Source organism: Buteo buteo, chromosome 3, assembly GCF_964188355.1.
Source record: "Buteo buteo chromosome 3, bButBut1.hap1.1, whole genome shotgun sequence".
NCBI lineage: Eukaryota > Metazoa > Chordata > Aves > Accipitriformes > Accipitridae > Buteo > Buteo buteo.
In genome coordinates this window covers 15,032,187-15,054,165 of record NC_134173.1, presented here as the reverse complement: position 1 = coordinate 15,054,165, position 21,979 = coordinate 15,032,187, and the positions used below count along the sequence as shown (strand labels likewise).

The window sequence follows — 21,979 nt, the reverse complement described above, 5'->3', positions numbered from 1 at the left end:
TCAAGGATCCCCCATATATTTGCTTTTGTCAGCTGAATTTGCCCAGCAGCAAAATAACACCTCCTATGTGGAAAATCATGGATATTTATTATTCTATAGAGTTCTCAATTTGAGATGCAAAAATCATCGGATGTAGACAACATCGAGCACATTTTCTTTCTCACCCTGTCACATAGACTTCTCAGACACATAGTTTTCTCAGACCAAATTAACTTTGTGTAAACATAAGCAGCTCCATTCTGCATATCAGACCTGTTCTAAAATTCTTCCTTAAGAGTACACCTACTGGGTAAAAATGTTTAAATTGCAGAAGTACAGATAATCTTTAATTCTATGTATGAATCAGAGGATACATTAATGGTGCAGGCTGCAACACAACACAGACACACCTGCTGTAACCTGGCCCAGGCTGGCTGTCCAGCCAAAGCAGCCAGTTTGACCTTCCAGGTCTCATCAGTGCAAAGAAAATAAAGTCTAAGCTGCAAATATAATGCCTGCCCTTTGGTTACTTCATTCTTAAGAAGGAATCTTACAGTCTTTTATTAGGTTTGTGTGAGACTTCTGCAGTTGACATAAATCAGCTCTGTCTGCCCGAGTGATGATTCTTCTCCTCCTCTTCCTGTGTTCCATGTGCCATGAAAATTGGATCCTTCATAACTGTTAGTAGGCTAGAAAAACATTTAAAAAAAAAACCAAAAAGTTGAAGGACTTTTCTCAAAACAGCTACAACTTTGAAAAAGGAGAAAACTGGCAAATTTTCCTCATATGCTGATTTATTATTGGGAAATATTCAACCATCAATCAAATTTTTTTTGTCTTCTTGTTTTCTACAAATGCATTTCAGGTTCAAGTTATATGAAAAAAGAATTTGCACTTTGAATATGTTTCCCAGCTGTCCCACATCAGATGCCTGGTAAAGCACCAGTGGAATGCCCCCTTCCCCTCACATACACGCTTCAGATACTGAAGTAGTCTCTCCTACATCAATCTTAAAACACAAATTACTCTAAGTTATTGACCATGCTAAGAATTAGTCATGTCATTAAGACAACTTAATGTAATGGTGCTTTGGTTAACTGGCATGGGAGGAAAAGGGGGTTTCTGAAGCAAATGGTCACCCTAGGAAGAGTTTAATTCTGGTATGAACAGAGACCCAACAGTCAGAATGAGAGAAATGGAAATGGCAGGAGATGAGAGGGCTTTACAAGCCCATATCAACGGCGGAGCTCACCGTTGGATCACACGGCAGTGCCATCTGAGAGGAGATATGTGGAAAGGCCAGAGTCTCACACCCACTGTGAGAATGGGGTCGTTTCCCTAAGCACAGCATCACTTCATACCCCGACTCAGGGTGTGAAGAGACAAGGCAGAAACAGTGAAGTTGGCTCCTATCTTTCCACTTCTAAACTTCAGGCCTTGAATAGGATTATTAAGGAGGGGGGATGGGGGGGGAGACTCAGAGCTCCAAAACATTGATTGTTACAATACAAAAAGAAAGGAGAAGCATTAAGACAGCTGTCCCAACAAATTATAGTGAAGCTGAACTAGAAGAAATAGATGAAGACAAAGGGTATCTGGGGATACAATTTTTTGCCTCAGTTTTACAAGTAGTGACTTGAGGAAAAAAGATATTAACAATACGCAAATATTACAAAAGCTAGGAAATCAAGAGCTGATTTGTTAATAACATGGAACACAGTTGAGTCTCTAAATATAGCTGTAAAACATTAAAGAATATTCATCAAAAAAGCAGTGAACAGTGATAATCATACTTTAAAATATTCAATTTTTCCTGTCTGTATAGTTTAAGATTAGACTATAAGATTCAAGGGATATAATGAGCAGATACAGAAGAGAAAGCTGTTAAGAAATATACAATTCAAAATATGAGTAAACGCCATCTCTCCAGCTATTCTTACCAGGGTCTGAGTAGAGTACAAAGCTTTTGATAAGGCCTCTGTGATCCTCTTCCTCTTCTTTCTGATGACACACATTCAGTCAGAAACACAGTGGAGGGAACGGTATCATACATGATAGCATAGTCCAAAATATCAAATCCCAGCATAAAAGAGATAATGCTGGCATTGCTTACTTTCCCACTGAAACCAATGTATACAATAAAAATCCAAGTAGTCTTTCCTCTGACTTGCACACTGTAACGTGCATGAGACCTGGACACAGATAAAAAGGCCCTTTGATTCAGGTGCAGATACAATAATTATTGCCAACAAGTTCCAGCAGCCTCATATATTGTGGTAGGGGAAGAAAATTTGTTTCTGCTCACTCTCTTTTTTCATTCGAAGCAGAAATTCTGGATCAGACAACTAGCATATATTTGGCAAGGAATAGAGCAAACATAGATAATGGTTTAAGCTATTAGTTTGGATCCCACTGTGAGCAAATTTGGAACATAAAATCAGAAGACAAAAAATGCTAGAAGCTGTAGAAAACCTCAAGATGTCACCTGTCCTTCTCCATGAACAAAATAGGAACAGCCTATGCCTAGGTTTATTATTCGTGACAAATCACCCTTGGCATGAAGTTTCAGCTAATACCACTGTAAGCATTTAGCTGGCTAAGGAACTTGAGAAAGCCATTTGGGTTTATAATGTGAAAAAAGGGGGGGAGAGGGGGAAGAATATGTCTTTTTTTTCATAGGCTGTAAAACTGATTAGTTTTTTCAAGTTTAAAATTTTGGCAAGAACATTCAATTTTCACAGCTACCTTTTTTTTTTAATTGGTTCTGAAGAGGATAGTAGGATGAGGTGTTAACACGTTCATACTTACCTGCTTCAGTATATTAAGCAAATTGGTTTGTCACTCACTTTTTGCGATAAGCAGTGGTGATGCAGAAAATCAGTAGGAAAACTAACAGTAAGACAGCAGCAGAAATTCCTCCAGCTATGCAGATAATAAACCATTTGTGATTCCAACTTGCTAAAATACAATTGTGATAAATATGATTAGTATTTTGTATAAACCAGCATGAACTTTTTTATGAGAAACTAAGTTGAAAATCAAAGATTATGTGGAGACATTATTCCATGACAGCTCACGCTCAATATTCAGACCTCACAACCATTTCCTCATTTCTAAAATGCCTTTGTTAAGCTGAAATATCTCTTAGGACAGTTGTGACTGGGATGACCAAAGGTGAGTGAACACAGCTGTCGTGGTTTAACCCCAGTTGGCAACTAAGCCACACGCAGCCGCTCGCTCACTTCCCCCCCACCCAGGGGGATGGTGGAGAGAATTGGGGGGAAAAAAAGTAAAATTCATGACTTGAGATAAAGGCAGTTTAAAAGCACAGAAAAGGAAGGGAAAATTAATAATAACAACAACAAGGATTCACAGGGCCTCTGGGCCAGTCACAATGGGGTGTTTCTGCCACTCATTCCCAGTCAGGCTCACTTCAGCCTCCAATACAGTTAGCTGTTGGGATCCTCCTGTCACTCCAGAAATACACATGGGTTCTGCCTCTTTGTAACTCGATGGCACTAGGCTACACTGTGCACTGGTGTACACTAGAGCCTTGTACTCCTGTGGGTCTGACGTGCCAGGCCATCGAATCCACACAGTCCAGTAAACTCAGTTGTCCCTTTCCTCCACCTGGCTGGAGGCAGGGACCCTCTAATCCTGGTCAGAGTATTCACTACTCACTTCTTTAAGTAGAAATCAGAAGTCCATTTATCAAGATCAGGAGTAAGATCAGCCTTTCTACTCTGTCTGGGGAACTGCCCACTGGAGACTGGAGCAGCAATTTCCCTGGAAGAACCCCCTTTTGTGATTGTTTTTCCTTGCAACTCACATACCCGTGCCTCTAGGGTCAAGGTAGCTTTTCCACCCTGCTTCCTCATGTCCTCTCCATGGTCACACAGGTAAAACCACGGGGTGGCCCATGGTGTGTACCCACTATATCCTCTCTCTTGAGCAGAGGAACGCTCACTCCTAATAGCTGAGATACTAGTCTGTATAGGTGGGGAGTAGGATCTAGCCTCTTTGAGTTGCCGGACCAGTTTCTCCACAGCCAAGATGAGGGAGGAAGAGAGATTTTCTTCGTATTGCAGGAAATGACCAGCCAATTCATCCACCATTTGTCCCTCTCCATCTTTCCAGGTCATTACTACCAATGAGTTGGCATATGATGATGGTGCCCTCTGTACAAAATTCCACCACGTGGGTCGCGTGCACCTGACTTTATCTGGATCTTTGGACACTTGCTTGCTGTCCAGGTCATCATAAATTACCTCCAGCATGGGTAATCCCCTCAGGTACTGGATACCTTTCTCCATGGTGGACCACTTGCCTGGGTGACATATAACATCTTCCTTGAAGAGATACCTTTCCTTCATGCCTGACAGAAGTTGCCTCCAGAAGCTGAGGACCTGTGTCCCTTTTCCAATCACTTTGTCAATGGCCCCTTCCCTAAAAAGGGATCCCAGCTCTTTGGCTTCTTTACCCTCTAATTCCAGGCTACTGGCCCTGTCATCCCAACATTGGAGCAGCCAGGTGACAATGTACTCGCCTGGATGATGGCTGAAATCTTTTCGCATATCTTGCAGCTCAGTCAGGGATAAGGATCGGGGGGTTACCACCTCGTTTATGAGTTCTTCTTCCTCCTCCCCAAGCAGCAGCCACCTCTCTTCCTCCTCCTGTTCTTGTGATGACCCTGCTTCAGAGTAGTCTGCCTCATCCACTTCTTCCTCCTGCTCCCTCTTAGAAGAAGGTCCTTCATCCCTTACTAAACAAGCTGACTTCCGCTTCCAATATTTCTTCTTGTGTATAGGGGTGACTGATACCGGCACGGGTTGGTTCTCTGGTTCAGCTTCAGCATCTGTCGCCAGGGTTGGAGTAGCCACAGTGCCTGTCATTTTGTCGTCAGATCCAGAGACCTTCTGTTTCCCTTGAGGGTACTGAGTAGTGTTGAACAGGGCTCAGTAGCCATGGGCCAGGCCCTAGCACGTTGCAGGGATTTGTGTCTCTCTGGAATTGCCAGGATGACAGCATACTTTTTCCAAATAATTTACTAGTTTTTCAGGATTCTGCACTTGTTCAGGGGCCAAATTCCAAAACATTGGAACTGTCCTAGGCACTCACCCATACTATCCCAAACAGCCTGCCACTCATAACTGTCCAGCCTTGGGGCAGATCTCTGGGTGACCTTCTTAAATAGTTGTTTAACCCCAAACAAGACCTGAAACACGTCCAGGAGACATAGCAATAGGAACATGCTGGTTTGAACATCCCGAGGATATTAAAAATTCTCAAGAACTATTGTAATTTGCCTGGAGGAGAAGGGGAAGACAAAGGAAGGTATGTATCTTCCCCATAGGCTGGCTCTCCGAGGAGTAAAGGTAAAAGGTGTCATTATTGATAGTTTCCGATAGATGGCTCCCGAAGTACAGAGGTGACGGCAATGCTGCGTACAAATACCAGATCAGGCTCACGACCAGCAATTATATCATATCATAAGCCAGTGTTACAAAGTACAACAAAATGATAACCCTAACCCAGCCCCCAGAGATGATAAACAGCACAACAGGGAACACAATACGTCAAGTAAGGCGTTAGATAACACAACTCTGAGACCAAGCGCAACAAATCTGTGAGCAAATAAACCAACATTGTGACCAGCGACTATTAAACTAATAATCATGAATGCTTGTAACAAAATGTGTTTTAACACGCTCTAGTCAGATCTGTCATTATCTCAATGCTTCGTGCCCTACGTTGGGCACCAAAAAGGACTGTCGTGGTTTAACCCCAGATAGCAACTAAGCATCACGCAGCTGCTCACTCACTCCACCCACCCAGGGAGATGGGGGAGAGAATTGGGGAAAAAAAGTAAAACTCATAGGTTGAGACAAAGACGGTTTAATAGGACAGAAAAGGAAGGGATAATAATAATGATAATCATAATAATAAAAGAATTAGAATATACAAAACAAGTGATGCACAGTGCAACTGCTCACCACCTGCCGACCGATGCGCAGCCAGTTCCCAAGCAGCAGCCCCAGCCAGCTTTCCCCCTAGTTTATATACTAAGCATGACGCCATATGGTCTGGGATACCCCTTGGGTCAGTCGGGGTCAGCTGTCCTGGCTGTGTCCCCTCCCAACTTCTTGTGCCCCCCCAGCCTCCTCGCTGGTGGGGTGAGAAGCTGAAAAGTCCTTGACTTAGTGTCAACACTGCTTAGCAACAACTGAAATATCAGTGTGTTACCAACATTATTCTCATCCTAAATCCGAAACACAGCTCTGTACCAGTTAATAGGAAGAAAATTAACTCTATCCCAGCTGAAACCAGGACAACACCACAGTAGTACAAAAAAAATAGTGGCGCCTTATACAGTCCTTTCCTATCTCTTTCCCTCCCCTGGTGAGAAAGCAGTCCATACATAAGTGACTCAATATATGGATAATAAAAGCACTCGGACTACCTAAGTGAATATTCTTGGCATTGTAGAGGTTGTCCCACAGAGATACCTAACAATCATGCAATACTTCCATGGGCAGCAAGGTATTTTTGCCCAGGAAAATGAGCACTTTTGTACGAGGAAGATCATTTCAGTCCCTCAAGAGGTTTCCTATTCAGTACTGCACACAGTTGTAGCAGTTATTTTTTTGCTCTAATTCAAAAAGATATCTGTTCACTTTTTAACAAAAATATTTCCACAAAAAATTTTCTTATTGTGACTGCTTTTTTTTATAACTTAGTACATGCTTTGATGATGGATGTCAGGAAACCCACCTAGCCTAAGCAAAAATGCTTTCTTTGAGAATTACAAACAAGGCAGGGAAAGTTACATTTATAGTAACTTTGCTTAAAATGCATTGACTTCTTCAGTAATGGAGTCACATCTTCAAATGAAGCTAAGGAGCAACACATAATAACCAAAGGATAAAGACAGGCAAGACAATGGCTTCAGGGTATAAGTCAATGTATTCTTATGGTGCTGCAGTTTGCAGAGAGTTAATGTGATATTATTATCATTTTTGAGGTGAAAAAAGCTGAAGGAAAAAACAGAGGTAATATACTCAGTCTCACAGGAAGTCCACAATGCAAGTCCTCAGTACAGTTATTATGCATTTAAAACACCTAGGAATTTTTCTCTTGTCAAAATTCTGAACTTGGTTAGTGGTAGCATTAAAAAAAAAAAGAAGTGTTAAACCACAGAACTTCAAGTCAGCTTTTTGCAGCCCACCACAGTGCTCTGCTTCCTCTGTTGCATCTCTGCACTAGCACACTGCAGACTTGAGACTAGTAGCACAAAAAGCAAGTGAACACAAATAGTATGTAATAAACATTTCTGCACATAGTGTATTTGGGACTAGCAGTATCAGCTACTACAGGAAACATGTTAGCCAGATGATCTTACCAACTTCTAGCAGTCTCAAATGACCCTATGTGTCAGCAATGTCTTGATGAGGCAAGCATTGGGTGTGACTGCCCAGTTACCTACCAAAGAAGTAATATTTCCTGCGTGTTCTTCTTCAATTTCTCAACATGTAGGAGTAAAACAAAGCAAGAAGCACAAAAAAGTGAGGATGCCCAGATATGGAAAAGGAGTAATACCTCTTGTATTACTTACTACAAGAGTTGGTGGTCATACCTTATGGCCACAAACTTGTTTGTTGTGTTTCAGATAAACACTAGCAATTCATTGGGAACAGGGACTAAAAAATTGTCTTTAGGTTAGTCCCTCTTTAATGTTCTGCTCACTGTACGGAGGAAGATAGCATCCAAAGATGAAACCACAGCTGCCCCAAAGAGCTTTCATTCTGGGTAGACAAGAATGTTACATGCTCAGTTCATAGGCAAAGGAAAACAATCAGTATCGTTAACAACAGTAATCCCAGCTGGCCAGCTGCTGAGCCATCACCAGATGGCTTTCCTCTCCTGGATCAAAAAGGTTCACGGCTCTTTATCTAGCTATCCTGAATACCAGTTGAGATTTGCACAGGTACATCTCTTTAGTATTAATGTGCTCATTGGAAAGGATAACAAAAAACACTGATTACCAGAGAGTCACCCTTGAATTCCAATGTTATTTTACTGGAAAGAAAAAAGAAAGAAAATTCTCTCAGAAGTTTACACTGCTGAAGGTATGTGACAGTATAGAGAAGGCTGCCCGATACCAAAAACTGATGCCTTTTGTATTATAACTGCATATGAAATCACTCTACTCCCAGCATGTTTTCAACTGCTGTGTGCTTAAAATGACAGGATGGTGCATATAGCTATGTCCAAGTTCAGGAAAAATTATGTCTTTTTTTCCACGTGTTTAGCTACCCACCACAGAAAAACATTATCTGTGCCAGTAAGTACTTACAGAAATAAGGAGAAAACATCATGTAAGCAACAAAGAAAAAATTTTAAAATCTTGTATTCAATTATCATCAAGGATGGGTGAATCTGGATAGAGTTCTAGGCTTCAGCAGCATCCCCACCCTTCAGTCTAAGCACTCCAGACCTCATTTTTCTTTTCCTGAAGTTTCACCTTCAATTTTATCAGGTCAAGATAATAATCTCTGAGTTAATGAGTTTGAGAGCTGAGATTATCAGCTGTCAGTTAAATTTGGATGAGAAAAATCATTAGATTTTTTTTTTAGAACCCACAACAACTCAAAGCCCTTTTGCCTTTTCTCATTTGAAATGAGCAAAGCCTTTGTGAGGCATTTGTTTTCTTTAACTCTACAAAACCTTTTGTAATTACTGACTTTAACATAACATTCAAGATTTTGCAGAAACATGTCAGAGGCTTGTCATGTGTCTCTTTAGTTCTTGTGTTCTCATCAAAGGTGATATGCTGACGGGAGGCTATTAAGTGTATTTTCAGCATCAGTACAATTTCTGTTAAGTATTAGACCATGCGTCCCTCTCTCCCCCATCTTCGTAGCTTTGGCATTTTCTCTGCAAGATTCTGAAAATTTTTTGCGGGAAGGTTTTCAACCTTCAGTGCACTGACTTTGGTTTTGAGGAGGAAGTACTTATGGGCCAGAGAGTTATTTGTTTTAAAAAGATTTTAACTGCACTGTAAAGATCTTCATGTAGTTTGTCATGTGCCTTGCTGGACTGGCACTGGCACGTACGGTATGCTAACTAGACATCACTGAAAGAGTTTAGTCCACAACTGAAAGGCAGAAATCCAGCATGAATGCATTCATGCCCAGAGAAAGGTGTTTTGTTGAGTAGAGACCCACAGACATGGTCTGAGAGCTTGTCTTCATACTGGATGAATTAATGAAGGAAGAAGGAAGATAAATTCACTCCTACCCCCATTCTCCTCACCCCCCACTGCAGCCGTATCTTCTGTCTGTTTTCTATGGCACAGAAGTACCGCTCGCTGTCTCCTCCCAGCTCAGAAGGACTGTATGGTAACCCTCAGTGACTGGACCTGTAGTCCCCTGCTTTTCATCTGGGTGCTGTGAAGATCATACTGGGTGCTACTGAAAGACATTTAAAGGTACAGTCAACATGGGTTCACAAAGGGAAGGTCTGGTCTAACTAATTTGATTGATATCCTTCTACAATAAGGTCACCCACCTAGTGAATGAAGGGAACAAATGCTGGATTCTGCACTGGGATGGAGTAATGCTGGGCACAAGTATAAATTGGGAGAGGAGTGGCTGGAGAGCAGCCCTGCAGAAAAGGGTCTGGGTGTGCTTTTCGGCAGCAGGGTCAACACAGGTTGTGCCCTGGCAGCCAAGAGGGCACACCCCATCCTGGGGGGCATCAACCACAGCATGACCAGGCGATCATGAGAGGGGATTATCCCACTGTATTCAGCGTTGGTACAGCCTCAACTTGAGTACTGTGTGCAGTTCTGAGCCCCACAATTTAAGAAGGATATTAAGGTACTTGAATGTGTCCAGAGGAGCATGACCAAGCTGGTGAGAGGGCTAGTACAAACCATAATGTAATTCTGACTCCTAAACATACATTTAAATACAACTGTTATCAATTAATATATATAATATGATTGAAATAACCAGGGACCTGCTAAAGTCCTGTGTACAGCCCGCATCAGTTAATATTTAAGATAGGGAAACAATAACTAGACATGATTTAGGGTTTAGAAACTAACTACTAGACAATGAAGCTTTATGTTTATGTCAGAAAAGGTAATGGATTGTCGTCATGTCAATATACCTTGAGGAACTGCTTGGAACATCCAAGATTAGGGAAGAAGTAGGTAAAAGGTAATTACCACAGGGGAGATCGTGACCACCGACTCATTGACCACCTACTCATATGATACCACCTACTCAAAAGAAGACAAGGAAGAGACAGAGTCTGCGCACTAATTTACATGAGAGGCAAAGAAGAAAGAACTAATCATTAAGGGAAATAATAATGAATATGTATTACTTAAGGATATAAATGTGGGAATTTTTGAGACAAGGGTATGCTGTCTTGAGACAGGCACCCATTTGTGCACATCAATGAAATTAATTTGAAAATACCTCAACTCTGTGTATTATTGGCTTGCACACCAGCTAAATGAACCCTGTTTGAGGGACAACACAACCACCAACCAGTTTTTCAGATCTAGCGAGAACACAAAGCAACACAAAATGTTTCTATTTTACTTTGTCTAAGAGAGCTTGCTATCCCACTTTCTGCTAAAGCAAGAAAAATACTTATTAAATCTTTCTAAAAATGGCTTGGTCTTCAGGGTGGAATAAGCATTTCTTTTTCAACCCTGCTAATTTTTCAGTTCTTTCATGTGATATCTCCCCTTCTTTCCCAGTCATCTACCAAAACAGTACATGGATTGTAAGCCTGCTTCCTTCCTTCAAAAACATGCTCAAAAAAAGTAATCTAATCAAAGGAAAAAGCATGGTAAGTAAAAATCAGAAATGGGCTCAGATGTGGAATCTGGTGACATGACTGATCTCCATATTAATAGAATTTTTAGAGGGAGAAATATGGTGAAGAACACATCAGAAATTAATCCAAAGTCTCTTGAACACATTATATAAATATGTAATATTCAGCCTTCTGTTTCTGTAAGTGTTGTCCAATAAAAGCTATACTACATACATATGTTGCTTTATGTGTTCCAGGTTTTGAGGTCAAAAAAGATTTGCAGAAGTCCCATTTCAGCTGGAAATTCCTGTTACTGAAAAACAACAATCACACTATTTAGTGGGATAGAAGGGACAAACTTAATGATATTGAATGGATCTCATAGGTTTATTTTCACTGATGTTCGAAAACGTTAAATGTGGCATGCTGACCTCTATTGATACAACTGCAAGAACAGCACAGGCTTTCCTGACACTTGAATACCTATTCCCTCCTCTCTCTCTTTTTTCTTCCTAGGATTCCATGCTGTTTTTCCTTGCAAAAATACATTCACCTGCAGACAAGAAGCAAGCTGCTTCTTTCTACTGTACCACCTCTCAGAATCAGCAGTTTTGGAAGTATTACCATTTCTCCAAGTAATCTTGTGCTCTTATTTCTACTGCCTTTCACCCAAGATTCCTCCTCTTCAAAAATTCTTGGGAACTTCTCAACAACAGCTTCTCAAAAAAAAAAAAAGAAACAAGAAAAAAAGGGTTCTTATCTTTCTTCTTACTCTCTCTCAACCTAAATGGAGTTTTCCCTATTACTGTTTACAGTGCAGCTATCCTCCCAGCTCCTAGACTCAGTATTTCAAAACATCTCTTGAACTGGGCAAGGCGAGAAGATTTGCAGTACCCATGCAGAATCACACCAACAGACTGAAAACATTGAAAGAGTTGGTAGCAAATCCAAGCTAGACCGTGGCTTAGCTGTAATGCTAAGCCAAAGAAAATGACGTGACTGAACTGATAGAACATACACCAAAAAATAGCGTAGCAAGTTTCTGTCACCACTTGGTTTTTTTAAGCCACAGCTGTTGCATCGAGCAGAGTAAGTCACTCGTGAGTTTGTGAGAGACTTCACTGGCTATGCCACAGGGTGCGGTGGGAGCTGATGCCTGGCTTGTCGCTCCTTTCCCCTTGGTGTTTCTCCATATCTCACTGGAAATATTAATTGTGTGTTATGAAACAGTTCCAAATGTTGAAAAGAAATAATTGGAAATCCTTGACACTTCACTTCCTTTCCAGTTAATGAAAATTCAACAAAATCCACTTCATAATAGGGAGTGAGGGCTTAAAAGGGAGACAATGGGGTGTTTTCTGAATCATACCGTACTTCAGCTTCTTCAATGCTTTCAGACCTTTATTCCTCCAATAAACAGGCATGACTATGCTGGCATTGTTAGAACTAAAAATGATAAATAGGATTTGTGTCAAGATCAAAAGAAGCATGGAAACTAAATTTTTTTTTTTTAAAGTAGTTTGTGTAGGTAGGACTGGTAATTCTCAATGTTATTGTATTTATTCATTTTGGTGTGAGAAGCACTGCACTTGGAGTAAAGAGAAAATATTTCTATTGCCCTACAATTTGGATATGCTTGACTATATGATTATAGTCAACATTTTGAAATTTGAATGTTTAAAATTGTCAGAGTTGAGAGAAATTCTTGTCCTGGTACCTCTTTTCTTTCCACATTCTACTCAATTTCATGGACTTTTGTGGTCAAGTATTCAGAGTAAAGCAGGTCAACATTTTTTTCCCAAGCACATTCTCCACTTTTCAATTAACCATATCACAGATTAAGCATATTCTGAAGTTTTATACCCCATGCTACAGCTCTTAGTACTGCCAAAGAGATGCCTACTAACACTCTCAGTTATTACCAGGAGCAAAGGCAGTAGCACAAAAGCTGGACCGAATGCTGCAACAGAAGGACTGGTGTGGTACAAGAACCATATCTTCAAAACGAGTTCTATAGAGAAGAGCCAAAACTGAGGTTTGTTTTTTTTTATTTTTCAGTCATAACAGAAAATAGCATTAAAGGTGGGATTCAACTCACAGTTTTAGAAATTTTAAGTGTCTACATGTCGGGACCTAAGCTCCCGCTATAATCAAACTGTGACAATGTTCACACCAAAACCTAGAGAGCTTCTCAGCTCCCCCTAAAGAAACTCCTTGCATGAATAAGGTAGATGCCAGTTTACAAATTTTTACATTTTCAACTGAGAGTGTGGTCTTTGCCTTCACTGGAGGGTAGGTCTTGCCCCGGGCCCCTGCGGTGCACTGTGCTACCTCTCCCTGCAAACTCAGGCAGTCTCTCCTCTCCCAAAGCCTCTCCTTCCTAACATCAAACCAGGTTCTCACAAACAGGTCTGAAGTCCTATAATGAGATCAGTCAAGCTTTCTGTGGCAACGAGATGAACTGTTAACTTTGCCATCTTTTACATGCTGCTAACTGGAATTGGTATTTAAATAAATCCTTTCTTGTTACTGAAGAGTTATTTTATACGGGTAAAAGTGTCAATGCCTCAGAAGGTCCTGTTGTGAAAACATTTACCACTTCCTCCTTTACTTACCAACCACAGTAAAACTCATCACGTAGGTTTTGTTTCTTCCAGTAGCTACGCAGCGGTACGTTGCAAAGTCAGAGGCTGTAAAGTTTTGAATGACAATCTTGGAGTTTGCCTGATCAGAGCAATCCACCAGTGTACGCTCTTTGAAATCAGAACCAAAGCTTCGCTTTCCTGACGAGTTGCACAGAACAACGATATCGACCCGATCTGCTTTAATCCTTTCCCACATCACTTGCTGCACTGAATCTCCAATTTTATAAGGGCAAGTAAAAGCAACGTTTCTTCCTGGCTTGGTAAACATGGGATTATTTTGTTTCTCAGATACTTCAAAAGCATCTGTTGAAAAACACAAAAATAAACAAAAAACCTGCTTATAATTCATTCAAGGGAAGTTTAGTATCAACAATTCCTGCATGGCAAATATGAGTGAAATTGACTTACAGCAGAAAGATATTCATTTGAAATATTGAAAATTATAATTTATAGCTATCTCTGTCTTTTTGTGCACATTTAGACAAATCACTCTTTATGGAACTGTGAGGCTGCGATGACATTGCAAGAAGACTATTTTTATACATTTTGAGTACATGCATGTTTTATTAACAGTTTCAGCAAATATTCAACAGCATAAATTATGGGGCCAGTCTAATTAAATTTGTGATAGTCTTGTTCTGCTTTCATGCTAATTATTACAAGAAAATAGTTTGATGTGACCCTCAGGACATGCATTAGTAAATTATGTTTAAAGACATTCCAGCCTATGAACTACAATTCTCCCATTCACAAACCTCACCATGTAAATGAAAAAATTCTTATCCATTCCTATACTTTACTTGGGAAAAACCTCTGTGATAGTCAGTCAGGCTGTGGTATGAAAGGAGACTTCCAGACAAATTCAAGACTTCCACCACATATAAACCATAGATAGATCTTAAATAATTTTGACTGAAATCCCCCTGCTCTGAGTTACTGTTTTCAGTAATAGAACTCACTGTTTACACATTAAGAAAAAAAAAATTTTTACAAAATCAGTAGAAAGATTGTCAGTGTTTCTGATATTCAGAGCATTCAATAGCCACTTTGTTTCTAAAGTCAGCTTTGTAATACCTATATCTTATAAGTTAGGACTAGCATTGTCGTCTTTTTGAAGACTTCAATGTTGAAAAAGATTAACAATCAGTCTGTTTTTCCTACACTGTAGAAGGACTGATCTTTCAAGCCCTTCAATGAGTTTCTCTTTTTACTAGAAGTCTTTAAGTCAAAAAATGTCACTACTATATATTTTTAATATGTTTGCCTCTATCTATGGCAACCGCTGGAAGAAGAGACAGAAAATTAAAATTGCATAGGAAAAATGACAGTCATTAAATGCATCAAAATCTGTGTATAAAAAAAAATAAAATTAAAATGAAGCTGTAGCCAGATTCATGGGGTGGTTGCAGTAGCATGTTGGGTGGAACTGAATACACTGTAGGACTGAGCTAGATTTAGATCCTCCTTGATATAACATTTTTATCAAAAATCTAGGACAAAAAATGATGGTAAACTGTATTGCTTTGGATGCTGGTAGTGCCAGGGTTGTCAAAGTCATAGGTACTGGAGAAATCATTAATACAGGGTGGCCTAGCTCACCTCCTAAGCTAGGTGCAAAGAGTAGTAGGATTTCGCATGGGCAAGTATACTACCCTAAATCTAGGAATACGTGATTCTATTCATGTTGATGGGATGGAAATTTCATTGTGGAAGTCTGTGCCTTCTGAGACTTGTGCAGTCCCTGTGAAATGGTGAATGAAAACGTCTAGTCTGCAATTTTTTATCAATGGACCACAGCACAGAAAAATTACATTCCTTCTGTCTTTGGAGACCAGAAGTATGATTAAAACACTGAAATGCTGAAAGACAAAAGGAACTGTGTCTAATGAATTTACACATTTTATTTTTTTGCTTTGCATGTGTAGTTTACTCGACAGTATGCAGCAACATTCAACTATTTTCACTCTTGATGAAAGATGTAAATCTTTCCCCTTCTTACAACATGATGCCTTGTACAACTTAAATGATTATGTAAGGCACAAGCAGTGGAGACTCGGGCCTACGTAGTTATAATTAAATCTTCCAAGTACACTAAACTGTTCCAGGCTTTTGTTTCAAGCAATTGTCCCATTTTATTTTGACACCAGCATCAGCATAGCTCTTTCATCCTCCCTCTCCTCTGTTCAACCACTTTCTTTATTTAGCACCTTTCTGAACAGAGTTTCTTTGCTTTCAGCCTGGTACGTGCAGGATGAGAACCTCCCGCTCTGAGAAATACTTCTATGGGGAAAAAAAGCACGCCCACACACCTTCACTGCCGCACACGCACAGCTCAAGGTGACACACCATGTGTGAACATTTCAGAAATGCTAAAAAAAGATTATTGTTGCATCTGATAAAAATAGATTTCCCTTGCCCACTGCTCATTCTGGCCGCTGCCACTGCTGTCTGCCTTGCCCTTGCCATGGCCATGTCATCTTGCCTCCTGGACAGAAAGTAGGAGGAGGTGACAGCACTCACAGTAGGTGCATTTGCCTCTGCCAAGTAAAAAAGTGCTCTGTGTTTGGTAACCTCCATGCATCAATTTTGGCAGGATGTTACCTCATCATATTTTGCAGTTATACATATTTCTATCTGCTTTAGGTCTATTAGACATTTAAAGGAGAAAAAAATGTAAGCTTTCATATTTTTAAAAAACTTAATTTTTCAATATTTTTCTTGGAAAGCAAATCTCAGAAATATAGAGGTATAAAAGTGTGCAAACCAACTTCCCAAGATTTAAAGGATCAAGAAACTAAACTCAAATTCTGTAGCAGGGAAATTGTTGAAGTTTTAAGACATTTTCTTTGGAGGGATAATAAAATAACAGTGTAATCTTTTTTCATTCTTTCCCCCTCCTGCCCTTGCTACAAGCAATTAAAAGTCAAAAGTAAATGTTACGTAAAAATTTAGTCCCCATTCTTTTGGGTAGAGATTTTCAGACTTCCTACTTTTTCATTCCTGTCCTATCCGCTTCAATTTTTTTGGTGGTGGTGGTGGTGGTTTTGTTCTTTTGGTCTCCGATAGGATTAGCTGGTTTTGTTTCTTCAGAGGAAAGTTCCTTAGATAGCTGTACTTGTTTTCAGCTAGTTTATTCATTTTTAAAGTCATTATCTACAACATTTTAATTACTGTTCACTGCAAGTTTCACCAGTGCCAGATTTATAATTTTACACAAGGTTCCAGAGTTTCACTCTGGACTACACATGAATCTCATGCATTCCTCCTGGTTTAAAACCATATACAAAGAAAACTGAACATTCATACTTCGATATCAGTTCTGCAACTTCAGACAGGCAAAATTCAGCACAGTAAAATAAAATGCATTAAAACACTCTTCTGGCTTAGCATGTTTCTGCATCTCTGTTGAGGCTTAGAGCTTAGCAGAGGTTAAGTACTACTAGAGCTGGTTTTATACAAAAAGAGGGTTACATCAGCTGCCGCAGGCAAGCACACACACTGCTGAGCAACAAACGCAGGGAGTCACACCTACCCTCAGCCATCCCAGCACACAGACATTTTCCATGTGCCCCCAGGTACCACAAGGTCAGGACAAGCTCAAACTGTTCAGGCTGTTGGTAACAGAGCTACCTTCAAAGTAGGTACCCTTAGGAAGTAATACTCTCCATCAGAAATAACATATGACCTTAGCAGACCTTTCAAAACTGCAAAGCTAACCTAGCTCTACAGCAGAGATGGGTTCCCAGGTCCCACTTGGTTTGCTGAAGCTCTGCGTACAAACACAATCTTCTTCCTCTGCTTATAGTAAGAAGTGACAAAATAAATTGCAGATGAAAAGGAGGCTTAAAATTTTATGGAGATGAACTTTCCCCAGGGCTGCTCTTGTCACCAAGAAAATCAACTTTCAAATGAGAAAATACTTCAATAGTGACTCCTTCACCCTTCCTGAATAGGCTAAATATGGAATTATATTTAGCTCCTGAACTAATGGTTTCCAACTGTATTAGCACATACCACACAATTTTGTTGAGTTTCTAAAAAAATGGGTTTGCCTCTTTCTGGCTGAGACATGAAAACATGGATGCATAGCTATTAAATAAGTTGGAACAGTAAAGTTCTTAATTTCTAATGAGCTACTGATGCCAGTTCTACAATCAAAATCAGAAACCAGCAGTAGTGCGGTGTTTGAAAAGAATATATTTGTCTAATAACAACTATTTGGATCATAAAAGTTAAAATGAAAGTATTTATACTCCTATACCCTTAAAACATCCCTTTAAATATATATTAAATTATATCGTGACAATTTGGTGAATCTTTCTGTATCAATTATTAATTCTGCATGATGTTAAAAACACTTGGCATGCAATTGTAATGCCAATTCCAGTTTATTTACATATATTCCATTACTCTTTGTTGTCATTTTACTTTTTTAAGCTGAACTTTAGTTACCTAGAGTGCAAGGAAAGGGAGAAGCCGGAGAGAGAGAGAAAGAGTACAGTGCTAATAAGAGTGAGAAAATAATTCTCTCTTCAGGTGTAAACATCCATGAACTTGCAGCAAGGAGAAAGTTGGGGAAGAAGTCATCTGATAAAAGCATATAACGCACTATGCCAAGATTCACCTGCAGGAGAGTCTTGAAGATATGAGAGGTCAGAATTTCACATTTTCATCCTCTCCAGGAATTTCATCAGTTCAGGATGAAGGGAATTTACCAGTAATAGGAGTTCAGTGAGCAGACAGAAGGAGTGACACAGGATACGGTGCTCAGCCTTCACTTACTGTTAATGACCCATATTAGAGAAATGCTATACTGAGAAACAGCATGCATGCATATGCGTGTGTTTGTGCCTACCTGCTCATGTCTTCCACGAGGCTCCTGAGGGATGGACTTCAGGCAGAGCAGAGGACGTAATGTTTTAAGCCACGCAGAAGAAAAAAGGCAGGGGAGAGGGGAAGGGAAAGGATATAAAAAATCAAACTGGCTCCTGAGGAGAACTATTTGAACCAGTGTTTCTCAGGAGGGAAAGCCAAGGGTGCCAAGGCAATGGAGAGGGTACACACCCAAGCCGCCCAGCCCCAGAAGTGTTATAACGCCCAGGAGTGCAGCATGAGGATGCACTGTGGGAAATTGCTGCCCTGCATCTCATATCCTAGTTATTACTTTTAATGGATTGTTTTATGGGCTGATAATATATTGGAGAAGAGGGGAAGATACAGTTTATTTCATAAGAAGTTTGTTATGCAGCTTGGTACCAGGTAAGAAAATGGAAGAATTCAATGCATCATCAGTATTTTTTACCGAATATTTCCTTTCCATTTCTTTTTGTCCTTATTAAGTTATAAGTTATATTCCTGTCTGACAGGCCAGTTGAAAGAAAGGTTCATCATTAGAAATATAAGCACCAGAGAGACATTGTGCAGATGGGAAAAATTCAGAACTTAAAATATTAATCACCTCTTAGTGATTTCCTTTAGAGTATTTGGAAGTCTAACTATCTGAATCTGTAATTCCTTTTACCCTCTGTTTTTCACCTACCTCTGTTCATTCTATAACCTAACATGCATTTCCCCAAATAAAATATTATTCAGTCTGTCCTAGATAAATTAATACTATCTCCTTAATTTTGAATATTTTAAAGCTGTCACTGTGTACTTTCCATTTTCCCCTGCAGTTGCATCCTGTAATGATTTCCAAATTCCATTATCCAAAAATTTCAGCCATCACATTTACACTTTGAGAAACAAAACCCAAAAATATAAAACTCTTGGATCTGGATTTACCTACTGGGTGTCACAGCAGTTATGGCTGATACTAGAGATAATACCATACTTAATTTGATTTTCCCAGTGGTGGCTGCAGTGGCATAGAATTAGGGAATAGTAGCTGAGGAGATGAAGTATTTTTGGCTTATAGAGGTAGGGGAATACTTGCCCCCCCCCCCCCCAACCCCAGCAAATTTTTTTAACCAACTAGATTCAACTCCAGGTCAGTTTTGGCTTTTCTAACTGCACCCATTCATGCTTGGACAGTGTTTCAAGGTTCATTCCAGGTCAACTGTCCCTGCTTGCATCGTGTCCATGCTTCCTTTTTATGTTTGAGTTTAGTCGGGAGCTTCTTGTTTATCCATGCAGGCCTTCTGGCATTTTTGCTTGATTTCCTGCTTGTCTGGATGGACCATTGGAAGAGGTTTTCCTTGAAAATCTTCTCTCCATCACCCTTGGGATTATTCCAATAAGATCTCTTAACGGGCCAAAGTCTGGTCTTCTGAAGCCCAGGGTTGTGATCCTGCTTTTTTCTTTTATCCCCTTCTCTTGGGATCATGAACTCTACTATGCAGCGAAGGTTGCCGCTGATCTTCACCCCAACAAGTTCTTCCTTCTCTGTAAGTCTGAGGTTGCGCAGACTGCCTCCTCTCTTCAGCTACTTAATCACCTAAGTGAGGAAGTTGCCATCAATGCACTCCAGAAGACTACCAGATGGATTGTGCCCTGCTGCATTGCTCCTCTGCAGATACCAGGTGGTTGAACTCTCCCGTGAGGACCACAGAATGTGAAGCTTCTTCCAGTTGTCTGATAGAGACCTCATCTATATCAGGCCTGATCACCCTGATTAGGCAGTCAGTAGCAGACACCCATCACAACCAATGTCACCTATGTTAATCTGCCTGCTAATCCTGACCCATAAGCTCTCAGATGGCTCATGATTCAGTCCAAGGCAGAACTTCTTGTGTTCCCACTGCTCTCCCACATAAAGGACAACTCTCCTTCCCTTCCATCCAGCCTGTCCTTCCTAAAGAGCCTGTATCCAGCCATTGCAGCACTCCAGTCATGTGAGCTATCCCACCATGTCTCCGTGATCCCAATGAGATTGTAGACCTGCAACTGCACACGGAGCTGTGATTCCTTGTTTGATTCCCATGCTATGTTCACTGGTGTACAGACACTTCGCATGGTCATCCAGTCATGCTTATTTCCCAGAAAAAGTATGAGAGCTTCCCCACAATGTGCCCCCTCGGCATTTCCTTATTTGTGAGGACAGACTTGGAATGGTCACCCCCGTGCCCTGATTTGTTGTTTTCAAAGTGTTTCCTGTCCATATAATCCCACACCATTTGCTTGTCAGCCCAGTCCACTTCCTCGCTCGCTTGTGGGTTGTCATCTCACTTCACTGTTAAAGCTCCCCTCACTAGCCTGTTGGCAAGGATGCTTTATCCCCATGTGCTCAGGTGGATCTTGTCTCTTCCTAGCAGTCCTTGATCATCAAAAAGGGTCCATGATCATAAAAGGTAACACCTTGTTGTTGACACCAGCCGTGCAACTGGGTCTTGATCCACAGAATCCACCTTCTCTTCCCACAGCTTTTCCCTTCTTCATCAGGATCAAGGAGATACCACCTAAGCCGCCCATGTCCTTGTCCGCCACCTCCAGCACCATGTAGTCACACCTGATGTGCTCCAGGTCTCTCCTGGCCTTGTCTTTGGTGTATGTGTGGAAAAGCAGCAGGGCTTAGGAGTCTGAGGACTGGGCAAGCCTTGGCAGTCTCTCTGCAGCATCCTAGAGTCTACCCTGGCAAGCAGCAAATCTCCCCAGACAGCAGGTTGGGTCAGCAGATGAACAGATGTGAAGTGAGAGTCATCTCCAAATTATCACACAACAGCAAAACAGTTAATAGCTATAGTATCCAGCTGACATGAAATGCATGTTCATCAAAACAATGCTCACAGGGAACATATAAAACAACCCTTCTAATTTTATCTTGCTCTGGTAAAAACACAGCAGTCCTCAGGGGTACTGTTACTTTTTTTTCCTTAACATAGCATATTCTGATGCAAACAAAGTAACCAAGAGTACATAACAGCGTCATTATTCTTAGTAACTAACTGAACATTCAAAACGGTAAGGAGTAAAAAGAAGAAAAGGGGAGGAAAAAAAAGTCAAAAAATCCCCAGTGCTGAATAAAAGGATCTGGATGCTCTGATTGCTAGCCAAATAGAATTGAAAATGGTATCACATTGTCCATTTCCAGACAAAAGACAAATTTTCTTAGGTATGTCAACAGAGAGTCATATACAAGACAAAGGACGCATTATTCTGTTTCATTTAGCAATGGTTAAGACCTTAGATGGAAAATGGTGTTTCATTCTACGTATCTTATTTTAATAAGGTTATATACAAACTGAAGAAAATTCTGATGAGAACAAGAATGATGACATTTAGAATCATGAACTAAGAAGAAAAGTTAAAAGAATGTTTAGTACAGAGGGCTGGCTGAAGACTGGCAACATGAGAATCTTCCTCTTTTTTTTCAAAGACAGACTACAGTGAATAAACTCAGTATTAAACAAGAGATATCTAGGTTAGATATAATGGGAAAAAAATCTGCTTGCAAGGCTGGTTAAGCACTAGAATGACTACACAAGAGTGTTATGCATGCGTTTCCAACATGGGAATCAGTCAGGGATGATACAGATACACTTATCCTGCCTTAGGACACAGAGATGGATGAGATTAATTTGGAA

The 21,979-nt window shown here is 40.3% G+C and overlaps 1 protein-coding gene across 2 annotated transcripts in view; it reads right to left on the bottom strand.

Moving 5' to 3' along the window:
- CD226 (CD226 molecule) overlaps positions 1-21,979 on the bottom strand; it is a 31,212-nt gene continuing 9,233 nt past the window's right edge. The window contains exons 3-6 of one of the 2 annotated variants that reach the window (XM_075022898.1): positions 13,428-13,760; positions 2,826-2,937; positions 1,920-1,980; positions 1-668 (exon numbers count right to left, since the gene is read on the bottom strand). In XM_075022898.1, the coding sequence (XP_074878999.1) occupies positions 543-668; positions 1,920-1,980; positions 2,826-2,937; positions 13,428-13,760 (632 nt within the window). In that variant the 3' untranslated portion in view covers positions 1-542. The remainder of the gene's footprint in view (positions 669-1,919; positions 1,981-2,825; positions 2,938-13,427; positions 13,761-21,979) is intronic. The other variant, XM_075022899.1, reaches the window with a different exon arrangement.